At 51.5% G+C, this 13,105-nt stretch overlaps 2 protein-coding genes across 2 annotated transcripts; both read right to left on the bottom strand.

Moving 5' to 3' along the window:
* Positions 1–1,992: 1,992 nt before the first annotated feature.
* On the bottom strand, positions 1,993–2,853 carry PV09_07640 (tetrahydroxynaphthalene reductase; the record flags this gene model as incomplete). The annotated part of the gene is made up of 2 exons (XM_016361430.1): positions 1,993–2,717; positions 2,781–2,853. The coding sequence occupies 2 exons, from the start codon at positions 2,851–2,853 to the stop codon at positions 1,993–1,995; spliced, it is 798 nt and encodes a 265-aa protein (XP_016210756.1).
* Positions 2,854–5,291: 2,438 nt separating this feature from the next.
* PV09_07639 (uncharacterized protein) lies at positions 5,292–9,225 on the bottom strand. The gene is made up of 6 exons (XM_016361429.1): positions 8,961–9,225; positions 8,875–8,912; positions 8,742–8,814; positions 7,061–8,692; positions 6,873–7,010; positions 5,292–6,815 (listed from the first exon to the last, which is right to left on the bottom strand). Exons 1-6 carry the CDS (start codon positions 8,972–8,974, stop codon positions 5,768–5,770), a joined length of 2,943 nt encoding a protein of 980 aa, XP_016210755.1. The 5' UTR covers positions 8,975–9,225; the 3' UTR covers positions 5,292–5,767.
* Between the last annotated feature and the right edge of the window lie 3,880 nt (positions 9,226–13,105).

Raw genomic sequence — 13,105 nt, 5'->3', positions numbered from 1 at the left:
TCGCAAGGCAAGGACATGACAGACGGACCAGATTCAGAAGAAGCAAGGGTAGAGGCTCAATAGCAGATGCACGAATGGTTTAGAAATTTTCACGGCCATCATCTTTGGGGCAAAGGCAAATTCCAGGTGAGCCGTGATCACGCCGCCGTTCTGACTCTTTCCAACAATACCACAACGCCCGGGGGAGATGAGGAGCAGCTTGCTCCGCACCCGTATCACGTATCCGTTTGACGGGCAGTACTGGAGACTACGGACGAGCGCGGATTCCACGAGATGAAGCTAGTTGTCTAAGTTTGGAAACACACCACATCCGTGCAGACAGAAAGGGGGAGTCGGTCTTGAATCGGGCAGGGCAAGGCAGGAGTGCCGTGGCGAGGCGGTTGAATCTGCAATCTCGAGCAGAGTGAGACGTATAACAACGTGACTAGAGATCCTTGACCAAGACGCCCGAGGCGAGCAAGTTGCTCGGCGAGTCTGGGCCGCTGAACTGGTCTCTCAGCCTCCGCTCGAATTGCGACGATGGAAGCGCGCAACGTAGCATTCTATCTCGCCGCCGTGGCTCGTGAGCAATCGTCGCGAACGGGTTCGTATTGTTTCGTGTGCGAGGTACGTGGGAGATGGGGACTTTGGCGAAAGATGTATGGTGCCAAGCAACGGGGAAATCGAAGCGCGGAGCATGCATGAGATGCCAATGTCCCGTGGCGAAACGGTCTGGAGCCCGTCACTTGGAGCCATCGCCAGGCTGGGCTCTTGGGATCCTGCCTGGCGCCAGATGCTGGGTCTCACATCAAGATGCATACAGCAGAAGAAGATGTGACGGACGGTGGAGCAGCAGCGGATGGGATGGCAGCTCCTGTACAGAGAGTCAAGACGTTCGTCGACCGCAACCGGCAGCAAAAGTGGATCTTCCGTCGTGGCTTGACCTCTGTTCCCCAACCTCACGGCTCGTCTTTCCCACACTCCCTCGCTCGACTGCCGGCTGCCAACATGGCTTCGCTCTTGCGGTCATCGCCCAATGACCCGTGCACCCGAAACCATCCACGCGCGGGGTAAGTTGAGAAAAAAAGACTGATTTCCTGGCGTTGGCGAACGGCTGCGGTGAGAACGTAGCCCACGCGCTGCCAGGGGCGAGGAGAACTCCTGCGAGAGGAATTCGCGAAAATCCCGATACGATGCCCTCCCCACCGGCTACGTCCTCCCGTCATTTGTTCCGGCGGAGCATGCATTTCTGATACCGTGGAGCCGCCTGGGCCTCGTTCAGTTCAGAGCAACGGCCACGTCTTGGAACGGTGGAAGGCTGCTAAGACATCTGCGCTAGCTACCAAAGACGAGGGCCGTGAACGCATGACTGACGGGAAATGCAAGCATCATGCGCAACCACGGGATGGAACTGTGATTCCTACCTTGGGAATTTAGCACTGAACCATTGAACAGGTGCATCGACGCGAGCAGTTCCAAGGATTCTAGCCCTGAACTGGACAAACGCAGGCAACCTCCCCTTCTCTGTATATGCGCTGGGCTCGGCCGTTTGTGCTACGGAGACAGCCTGCTCAAGCCACCGGCATGACAGCCACGATCACGATGACAAGTGTGGAGTCGGATACCAAGGAACGACGCGGACGTGCTGTATTACTATGATAATTTTAACTTTTCCAAGGCTACACGTTTGTACCAATTTGCATAACGCCTAACATCCAAGGTGAACGAAAAAAGAGCAGTGGGCGGAGAGCCCAACAAAGAACGCCACGCTGCAAACACGTCTCATCAATCCCAAGGACTGGGCAACTTGCCGCCAGTCCTCATGCAGTGCAAGCCACGAGTGAGCCGGTTTGGACGGTCTAATATGTGACTCCACCAGCCTGGTGAGGCCGACGGGGTTGACTTGGAACGCTCGGATGTGATAAAGCTCACCGATTTTAAACTTCTTTACATGCAGGCAGCACTAGAACAGGGAATTAGCGACTCATCGACTTTCTCGGGTCGGCTGGTAACTTACCCGTCAATGCCAATGACCTTGCCGTTGACCCACTCGCCATCTTCCGATGCGAGGAAGGCAACAACGCGAGCGATATCGATTGGCTGCCCGACACGATTGTGCGGCGACCAGGTGGCGGCATATTCATCGATCTGAGCGTTGTTCATCTTGTCACCGCCCGGAATGTACTCCTTGCATACGGCATGGTACATGTCGGTTTTGATGCCACCCGGAGCAACGCAGTTGACCGTGATCTTCTTGTCTCCGGCATCGATGGCGAAGCATCGAGTGAAGGTTTCGATCGCACCCTTGCTGCCAGAGTAGACGGCGTGCTTTGGAACTCCCTTAGCCTGCCCGGTGATGGATCCCATAAGAATGATACGGCCGCCAACTTCCAGGTGCTTGTACGCTTCTCGTGCGACGAAGAATTGACCGCGGGTGTTGATGTTGAAAACGCGGTCGTACTCCTCTGGGGTGACGTCCTTCATGTGGCCAAAAGACACAACACCTGAATTTGAAGAGACGATGTGAAGCTTGCCCATGGCCGCCTTGGCCTCCTCAAACATGCGGACGATGTCGTCGACGTTGGCGACGTTGGCCTTGATGGCGACTGAGCGGCGGCCCATCTTCTTGATCTGCTCGCAGACTTGGTCGGCAGCCTCTGATGAATTGGCGTAGTTGACAACGACATCCGCACCACGGCGGGCAAGCTCAAGGGCCATCTCCTTGCCGATGCCGCGGCCTAAGAATTACTCTCAGTTGCCGTGTCCGTAAAGTCATTTGCGCGTAATACAGTATTACTCACCAGAGCCAGTCACGAGGGCGACCTTGCCCTCGAGACTCCAAGATGGGATCGTAGTTCCGTTCGTGGCAGACATTGTGATCTAGATTGGTGTGATGAGGAATTGCTGGAAGTTGGGAAAAAGAATAGACGGCTGAAGAGGATCGACTACAGTTCAGACTCCGGCGAGGAGAGACATGGAATATATACTGGTCGGGAGCAGCTCAGACGCATGTACCGAAATAGTTTGCAAGGGGACAGACAGCTCTTCGGTAGGTAGGGCGGTAAGATGTCTTACTAGGAGATCTGATAACCGTTCGTGCCAGTAGATATCACGGGTTAGTGGGATTCCGCAGCCACGGCGTCCGCAGCAATAGACTGACGATGATACTCTGGCGCGGCCCCGCCGGCTGTTCTTCTTCAAATGATTATCAATGATGGTCGCGACCCGATCTCGGTTTGGCACATGGTGGGACGAGCTTCGTTTCCAAGCCATGGCAATGCAGTGGACATACCAAACAGCCAAGTCGGTGTTGTACAAGGGGGCATGCGCAAAGACTCCCCAAGACATATTTCCTCGCACGGTGTTTGCTTTCTCCGTCTGAATCGAGTCCTGGACGCCAACTCGAAAAAGGCCTTTCGTGTATATTTCTATTTTGGGCTGCGAAATCGATCACATTACAGCGGTTAATGGGGTGGCATTCCATTGCTCTCAGCATATCCTAGTGCCGGTCTTGAGCATCTTGCTGGGCGCTCGATGATTGTCACAACGAGAACATAAGCGCAGCCATGATTTGAGAGTATTTTTAGTGCGAGACGATGCGGAGTAGGAATTTTGGCATAGCTGCCAACACGCCAATGCTCTTGTTCTGGGCCTCAAGTGCATCTTGTCATCCGAGAGCTCATGGTGAATGGCGCAGCCTAAGAAAGTCGAATGCATACTGGTCTCAGTCAGGATTTAAAGAATGGCTTGGCGCAAGGCACAACTAACTTTTTGCAGAAGATCTGCATCGGGTGTGCTGCATCGGCCACTCCAACGGGAGTATAAATCCTTCCCCACACAATTGTCCGACGGGACCTCTCGTAAATGACGACAAGACTGGAAGCGAAACTTGGCGCAACAACATTCTAAACTATTACACAGGCATCTTTCGCGCTTCACCTGACCGAGATAAGGACGACTTCCTTGGCAAGAATCAGAAATCGCTCCTTTTGCCCACGACCAGTTGCAGCGAGTCCTTATCTTTTTCTTTTCTGAAAAAAAAAAGAAGAGAAAATTCCAAAGCCGTTCGTCAAAGATATGTTCTGTAACACCATAGCTATGGAAGTCTGGACTGCTAGCTATGAGGCTGAACATCGAGGAGTGGACGCGAGGTTGTGCGACCAAGTTGATGGATTTTGTCCGGGGTCTGCCCGGCGTCCACCCAAGTGTCGATCTGCCGTGTGTCTGTATTTGGTATCTGGCTCAACTTTATTCACAGCTGGCATCGTAGCAACGGACAGCATCTGAAAAGCAGACATTGCGTTTCATCATTGGCACCATGTGCAGCAGAATACCATTTCAGAGAATACTCGTCCGTAACTGCCAGCCTCGTCGTAAATGCTGTTCCACACGTGCCAGGCGCTTATTGACAACCTCTTCTCCCGCAGATTTGTCAACTGCGTATTTCTCGGCACGTTTTTTTGTCGATCCTTCTTCCCTCGTACGTCTTCCTATACGATCTATGGTGCCCTCTGGCTAGAGCAGACAAGCTTCTGGAGCCGGCTTGATAGAAATCGTTGATGGGTGTTTCATTTGACAGGCCTTGCACGATCTCTCCACGTTCATTGTTCGGCTCGGCAGCTCACGCTCCAAAATATCCAGATATCTTAACGCCCCTGCCAGCCGGCCATCGCACTCAACTACAATGCAGATCAAATGAGCTCTTCAAGCTCGTTCGCGATGCAAGATTTCAGACCTCCAAACGCCCAGATTGCTACGTGAGGTGGGATAGAAGGAGCGTCCGGACGAGTTTGCACATTGTGACGAGACCCAAGAGGAACGTACCTACGGATTGGCATGGCCGGCTACGGCAAACCTTCTTTTCTGCATTCTGGTGACACAGATATTTATAAACCACATGCTTCCCAAATCCCTGTCTAAGCCCAGGCTCTGAATCGAGGCCGAAAATCGTCTCTCTCTTTGGTTGGTCGTATGTGACTGCGGGGCCAAGTAAATGCGCTGGGCGAGAAGAATGCGTGAGCAGGGCTGAGTACGGACTTGGAAAACAGGGACGGTCGGCTAGCAATGTGGATATCGAGAACAGCCCAGGTGCAAGCAGCCGACACTAGATAGCTTTGCTGCCGAAACGTGAGTAACAAAGCGGTACTGGACATGCAACACTGCAGGGGCGACATTCGCCAGCTGCGACGCCTCCGGCAAATTCTGCGTTGCCCCAGCCGGCTAGTAAAGTGATGGGAAGAAATTCTGACTGTGCTCTCTGCTCATTCGCAAGTCAAACGAAGAGAAAAAAAGAACCATAGTTCAATTGTCATCTTGGAACTAGTTACAGATAAACGTATCTTGCGCCTTTTCAATTGCGCTCATACCAAACATTAATAATTGATTCGGTCATAAGTCATGATTCACAGCCACCGTAGGTATACACGCTAGAAGACGACTCGCTGTTCGGTCGATCTTGTTCAACAGGACATAAGGATCGCTGCCTACCCAGGGCTGGCTCAGTGTACACCGGGTAGCCCGAAAAAGCCGGACATCGAGTTCGTAAACCTGGACGTCCGAGAGAAAAAAAAAGGGCTGACAAGACTTGGAGACTTCGAACCGCCCGTGAAGATTTCAAATAATCAGTCGATAATACAAAGGATCACTAAGCATGTCGAGGGATGCTTTTTGTTTTTTTTCGTGACATCAAGAGATGGGAAAACAAAAGCGAACGAGCGAGGCTCGAAAGAAAACGCCGTGTCAAAGTGAGCAAAGGTCCGCGTCGTCTTCAGACGAGCGGTTTGGAAGACTAGCCGCCTCGGGACAAACGAGCCAACTTGTTGCGAATGCCGTCACAAAACCGGTTCGATATGCCGTCGTCGAGCACCTCGATGCAATGATTCAAGATGTTGTATGGATTGTCCAGCGATATCTGGGTGCGGTCTCGTCGAGTAAGCATAGGCACTCCCTCTCGCTTACTCAGATAGCGGACGATGAGCGTGTGGTCGGGCGGCAAGGCGTCTGCAGCAAATGAAGGACCAGGCACTGGAAAGAGACCACTAGCCGAGGCGATGGATTCTGTGTGCGTCAAGCTGTCGGTCCATAGGACCAGGGCAACTCTGTAGACCGCTCCTGGCCACCACGGTGGACGAACGTCGATGTCCATCTGGCGAATGAGTCGTAAAACCTGGCCAGCATGAAAGACTGCTTCCTCGACGTCGTAGATGCACCGCTTATGCACCCACATCAGTTGCTGATATGTACCATCTATGCCTTCCTTTCGAGCAAGCCGCTCGATCTCCGGAAAGTTTGTGACTGCATTCAGGCTGATGAGATGATAGATGATGAGGGCGCCTTGGATCATCGGGCACACAGGGTTTGACCTAAGGTATCGAGTGCAAAGATCGAACCATCGTTTCAGGAGAGCTTGGACCTCCTCCAGTCGGCAGCGGGTCGACGCCGCCGTGACTGCCTTTGTCCGTTGTCGTGCACCCAGTGTGTCGGAGAACACACTAAGCAATTGGCTAAACTGGGAAACGAGGGTCTGAAGAGGGTGAAGTAGCAACCGGAGGTGCAAGGCTGTCAGCTCGATACCGTTACTGGCGATCTCATCATCGAGAAATTGTCTAAATATATCGCGAAGCGAAGGCGGTCGCGCGCCCGAGCCTACGGACGAAAACCCGCCGCTAATCTGGTGGACTTGGTCAAATACACTGCACCACTCCGAAGCAGACTTTGCTCCCCAAAGCCTGTCGGTGTCCGGCATTGGAGCGGCAAGCTCGGTAACATTGAACAGAGGCGATGAGTCACGGAAGAGCGATAGATCTTGGTCAACCATAATCCATGAGTAGATGAGCCTAGAACGTCTTAGAACAGTCACGCAACCACGAGCAAGAATGTGCACGATGGCCTACCTGCTGCTGCTCTCCTGCTGTAACCAGCTGGTCCAAAGAGCATCTGTTGTGCCATTTGGTGCTGGCTGAGTTACCATTCTCGCCGGATCTAGGATGCCCGAATGTCTCAACATTGCAAAGTACATTCCTCGTTGACCCCTTGTAGACGTCAGTGCATTGGGTCATCGCACAGAGCCGATCTTACTTACATTGCGATGTCCATCTGCCACTTATCACCGCTCCACGCAGCTGAGGTCGTGAACAATAGGCCGGATTGAAGGACTGTCTGATTCGACGCCATTCCGATATTTTTCTCGATCAGATCAAATAATGAGATCCTGCAAGCCTCGGTCAGACCGCCGGTCAACCATCGAGCCTCCAGTTCCGGCATGTTTGCCGCTCCATGAGCAATCATCAGGAGAGTCATCAAGCTAGCTGCCTTGTCATTGACATTCGGGTCCAACAGCGGCGCGTTGACATCGAGGGTGCCTCGGGAAGTCAACGGGAAAAAACGATCAAAGCTGCGGGCATATGAGCGGAGAAACTGTTGGAGAACTCGCACGGGGGGTAGCAACACGAACGACGTGTCTGTTGCGGATGGCGAATTGCTTCCAGGTGGAGTGCTGACGCTTCCATCTTTGTGGATGTCTAGCGCCTTGTGCAAGAATGTTTGCGTAATAGCTAGAAGCTTGTCGCGGGACGCCTCATGTATGGGTTCGACTTTCACGCTGCTGCTGGTCGAGTCTTCCTCTTCGTATGTACTCCGCCACGAGATCCACAAATCTTGATTTTTCAAAGTTCGCTCAAGCTTCTCCAGATGCAGGCGAGCTGTTCGGGGGCAACGGCTTGGGTGAAGTGTTGGCCCGGAGCGGAAACAATTCCATCCATCCTGAGCCAAAACGACCTGGGGAATGTCACCTGGTTCCGTTGTACTGATTGAATGCTGTCTACTCCCGTGATATCCGTTGCTTAGTTCCAATTCGGACATTGTGCCATCAAGTCTTGGCGGTGTAGCGTCGGGTGTATTTACTTGCGGCATAGCCTGAGAGAAGTCCGGCATCATTGACAACATTGTGGCTTCATTTGGACCCATAATACCGTCCATGCCCAGTCCAATCGCCGGATTCATACTTGAGCCCATGATCAGATCAGAACGAGACAATGTCTCGTACTGCTGGCCTTGCGAAAATTGAGCTATCTGCGACCAATCCATCAAATAACGGGGGCTTGCACTTGCACCCGTTTCGGAACTATCGCTGGTTGATGGCATAAACTGATCAAAACCTGACATGGGCGTTGTGTTAACGAAGCCGCTACTTCCGATTGTATCTGGGGTAGGAAGAGGCGAGAGCAAAGTAGGCATTGAAGCTGTGGTAGTAACGGCTTGAGGACTTGTGTCATAAAAGCTAGGAAGTCCCACAGTCTTCGATGCGGGACTTGCATGATGGCTGATTTGTGGCTTTGGACTTTGCGATGTCCTAGATGTGGACTGCTCCGCCGGGTTCTGGGCCTGTAGTTGAGGCGAGCTTCCTTTGGGGGCACTGGAAGACGTTGGTGGGTGAACCTCTGGCGTGATGATAGTTGTTGTTCCATCTGGATTCGTTTGAATACGTTGTGCACTCTTCGTCTGTCTACGGGTGGGTCTTAGAGTGCATTTCAGATTTCTTGCTGCACAGCGAGAGCATGGAAATTTTTTGTCACATTTCGTCTTCGTTTTGGCGCAGTTGTTGCACGCAATGGGTGTTCGACCGGCGGACTTCGGCACTAATGTTTGAGGCGAAACGCCCTCCTGATTGTTTTGATCTCTGCCATGTACAGTATAATGTCGCTGCAGCAAATCGCTAAATCGCTTTGTTAAGGTCATTCATAAGGTCATGGGTTGTTACCCACCGGCGAGCGAAGGACATGTGACATGTGACACACTTGAAAGGCTTCACATTTGTATGGGTCAAAATGTGCCGTTCTAATAACGCGGCTATGAGCTTATTTCTGACATCAAAAGGTACGGTCGTTCATATCATACCTAAGTGTTCGTCTCGAGTGAACGACTGCCCACAGTATCTAGACACAAGTCAGGAAAAGCTCACGTGGAAGGTAGAGAATACACACGTGCAGAACACCATTCTGACGGGTTGAGAACCTGGAAATTAGAACTACTATATGAGGTGCTGAGAATGAAATCTATCAGATTGGAGAAACAGCTTCAAATCTGTGTGATGAAGTGAGCGGGCGCAGAGGCGTGCGAGTGACCTCGAGGCTGAGGACAAACTAATTCCGCAGCTGCATATGCGCGAAAAAGAGGAAAAAAGAAAATTCTCAATAGACGACGACAAGAAGAGAAAATCCAGTTGCACGATGGGTTGGTCTAGACGGGGGACAGGCTGATGATTAGAGAAGACAGATGGCTGAGGGTCAGAGTATGGTTTGACATCGATCAAGGAACTAGTACACCCGTGGACCAGCTATCAGTTTGTAGCATCCACAAATATCAGATCTAAATGTAAGCACGAAGTCTTCCCATGCAACGAGAGCACGGGGCAGCCAGCTCTTGATGGTGGGCTTGAGGCAAACGGCGGAAGCCAATTCTCGTGCCTCCACGGGCAAAGTTTCCTCAACGACGCACCAAGCATTCTACAGCGTCCAAGGGTCGGTCGAAGGCCGTTCCGTACTTGGTAAGCCAGAGCCAAAAGGCAGAAGGACCTGCGGCGCTTAATTTGGAAGAACGTCAGCGATCCACGGGCGAGGACAATCCCGGTGCCTCGGTGCGTCCTGGGCTAGGAAGAAGCCGCAGCATCAGCCAGTCGTAACCAAGCCTCATGGATCCCCTTGGCCCGTGTTCCCACTGTGCATGCTGTGATAGATTTGTTGGCTGTTCATTTGGGGTGCCATGATTGCTCTTACGGTTGCGCATTTTGTTGGCAGCTCAGCCCAAGACCGTGGGAGGCGATGCCTGCATGCACGACGCTGGATGTTTCGTCAGGTGCTTGCTGGGGGCCGTTGATGCTGTAAGTCTTCATTGGAACGCCGTTTGCTGGCCGACCTGGATCCAAAATGAAGAGTCGTCTTCGCTTTGGTGTCGAGCATGGAGTACAGTGTCGAGCAACACCCGCCGTGCTCCTGCTACATCCTTTCCTACCTGGTCTCTGAACTTTTTGCAAGGAGCTCCGTTCTTCACTCGTGACACATGAGTACCCATTCCAAAGGTAATCGTCCTTGGACATGGTGCGACTGTTGTGCGCTCCCAGATCTTGGTTCTTCTGACGTGCCACGCACGCTGTGGACATTTCTGATCGCTTTGTCAGAATTTTTCTTGTGGTAATCGACTGTAATATTCCGCCCTCAAAGATACTGCCGCACCCGGCATACAGCGCATGAGATTGCCCAAGCAGGTAGTCAAAAATTGAGTACGATACGATAGTGCACTGCTTTCAGTCGCACCCGACTGAATTCTATTCGTGCAATCTGATTGCAGCTCGTGTCAGCCCCGCTGGATCAGCATTCCGGCCGTATTTTGTCTACTTTTCCAGAGGTCGATCTTGTGTGTTGAAGATTTTCACCCAAGCCTGCGCAAATTCCGAACAAGCCATAGCCTTGAGATCGCCGCCTGGTATTCTTCAAAAGTCAGAGAATGTTGTTCACCAAGGTGTATAAGATTGTCAGGATTTTTCCAGTTGAGATAAGCACTAGGCGCTGAGCGGATTATCCGCCAGCGTATCTCCCCGAGAAAGGTGACATTTACTGCAAGGCGTGGTAGACTTCAACCGATCGTGTGTACGATGGGCACTCTGAGCGCTGTCCGCCCCCAACATCAAACACAAGAATCAGAACCAAGTCATCCGTTTCACAACGCTATTTTCGCAAACTTAAGAAGGCTCCGAGACCAACTACAATCTCCAGCCGGACGTGCGCTTCCATCAGCTACTTGACGAAACGGTCACCTGAGCCACCGCTAAAGCATTGATAATCATCAATTTCTCTTTCATACAGTGAGCCGCGCTTCTTTGAGCATGTGTCTACGACATCAGTGCTCCGATCTGCTTTGATTCTCCGCTTCAAGCCATGGGTTCCAAGGCCTGCTGTCGCCACCTTTTTGGTGACGCAGAACTCGGGCAAGACAGATACTTCTGAGTGGCAATCGTAAAGAGCGGAAACAAAATGCTCTCTGGACGAAAGCCGGAAGAGTGCATGAGCGTGACATCCTTACAGATCATCTGGCTAGCGCCTCGGCGTAATCAGAAGGTGTGCTCGCGAGAGGGAGTAAAATGCATGATCATTACATTTAAATCCAGAAGACATTGTGGGGGAGAGTCTTTCGCTGCGGATCTGACCGTTGGGTTGTAGGGCGCTGTCATAGCCACGGGTGGAGAGACTACGCACCCATGTGGCATTGCATCACATATGATGCATACAATCCATCCGCAAGATCAGCTCCGAACATGGTGTTGACAACGGGGTGAACCACCATTGGGGGAGCAAGGCTCTCGATCCCTCCCGTAGCAAAGCATGGTGTCATTTCGAAAGCGGCTCTTTTGAAAGACTTCTAAGCGTCTTTTTTTATTCTAAGCTGAACTTCCCACATAGTTGACCGAACATCTGCAAGATGATGCAGGAGAGGAATTTCAACCCCGCCTGGCATCCTGATGTCGACATGCTTCACGGGAGTTCTATACGAACAACCGAGACGCCATCACGGCCGAACTGCCGTAAGCGAAGGACAGATCAAACAGCGTACCTCTGGTTTTTTGCAATGCTGAAAAGTGTTGCACGACATGGTCCTGCTTCTTCTTCCTCCGTGTCGTCCACTCCGCACACTGTCGCACACAAGGAGAACGTATCTCTTGATACCGCGAACTGGGAAGCATATGACGAAAGAATTATTCCCACTCTCGAGGTTAACTTCAGGCGCGATCCCTCTGAGCATCTCACGCAAACTCAACCCACTCAGGAACGCGACCGCAACCTGGAAAAGATTCGCAAAGCTGTCGGTGGAGATCTGCAGCGACACGGAAGTTTCGACCCCTGCTTGTCCTTGGTCAGGTTCACCGTCCGCAAGAAATGATAGACGTTTCCACGCTGAGCTGTCACAAAAACGCGCTGGGCCGAATTGGCGCCTTGATAAGCTTCAGCTCTGCCTGTTTTGGACGTCCCTACAAACTTCACCACCTCCGCTACCGACCAGGTCGCTTGCTGTCTGCAGACGCTTTGCGAATGCCCTAGCGCCCGCCGCCCTACAGCTTTAAGCGACATATGATTGCAGTAGTATAGGCACTTAGTTCTAGCCTACTAAACAAGTGCACATGCGGGTTGAACTTCCCCGATGCCTCTTGCCGCTGAAAAGCCGCCGAATTCGAGAGCGAACCATGGCTCTAGTGCGTCATGCCTGTGCAGCTGTCATTGATTCCAGCAACGCTCCATCATGACGATTAGGTTGTAAATTTGTAAGAAATAATTGATTGAAATTTTTCCTGACCCGCAACCGCCTGCAGGCTGTGCAAATTGCGGATCAAGTAATGCGCGCTCTGAGTTGAACGGTTCCAGCCTTACACTGCTTAAGTCGGTAAACTCACAGTCAAGTTTGTCTGTTGAGCGCAAATGAGGAGAGATTCACCATTTGGAAGCGGTGCGACACGACAAGTTCAAACCCGGGTGGCTTGACATTTTACTATGAGCATGCGAGTGTCAGATCTTCGGAATTCAGAATGGTTCATCCGTAGTATATTCTCGCTGAAGCCGTGCGCACCCTTCGGAACAGCTGAGAACCGTATTTGATCAGCGCATTCTATACTGCTGAATCAAGTCAAAACATTGCTATAAACTGGAGCTTTGTTCTGTGTCGAATAACGAATGATTTCGCAAGATTTATAAAATAAAAGGGCTGCCAGACTCAAGACTTTGGGGTGCATTGAACACCATCATACAAAAAACGAAAATTCATTCAAGTTACGAAAAGAGCATTTGGGTTAAATCGAGTTCAATTTTACGTCAGGGGTGCTTTCGCCAGTGTTGACCTAATATATTCTGATTTAGATTTTACTTGTTGCGACCGTATAAAGGCACGAACGGTTTGCAAACTCTTCTCTTCGGGCTTGAAATGTGATTTCTCCCGCTGTCATTTGCCTCTGAAACAGTAAATCTGGCCACTCTATATTGGTGACACAGAACTAGGAAATATCTTTTCCAGGCACAGTAACACGACGTGTGCTTGTCTAACGTGACGCAGTTCATCCTATCCCCGAATAAGGAGTGGTTTCTGC

This window comes from Verruconis gallopava, assembly GCF_000836295.1.
Source record: "Verruconis gallopava strain CBS 43764 unplaced genomic scaffold supercont1.31, whole genome shotgun sequence".
In the NCBI taxonomy this organism is placed as follows: domain Eukaryota; kingdom Fungi; phylum Ascomycota; class Dothideomycetes; order Venturiales; family Sympoventuriaceae; genus Verruconis; species Verruconis gallopava.
Note: the sequence above shows the minus strand (reverse complement) of the source record. Positions and strands in the feature narration are given on the sequence as shown.

Bases quoted from the DNA above. Each gene is read 5' to 3' on its own strand.
- PV09_07639 (XM_016361429.1), bottom strand. The intron at 8,693-8,741 runs GTGGGTAACAAC...AAAGCGATTTAG, and splicing joins CACATGTCCTTCGCTCGCCG to CGATTTGCTGCAGCGACATT. The intron at 7,011-7,060 runs GTAAGTAAGATC...GACGTCTACAAG, and splicing joins TGGCAGATGGACATCGCAAT to GGGTCAACGAGGAATGTACT.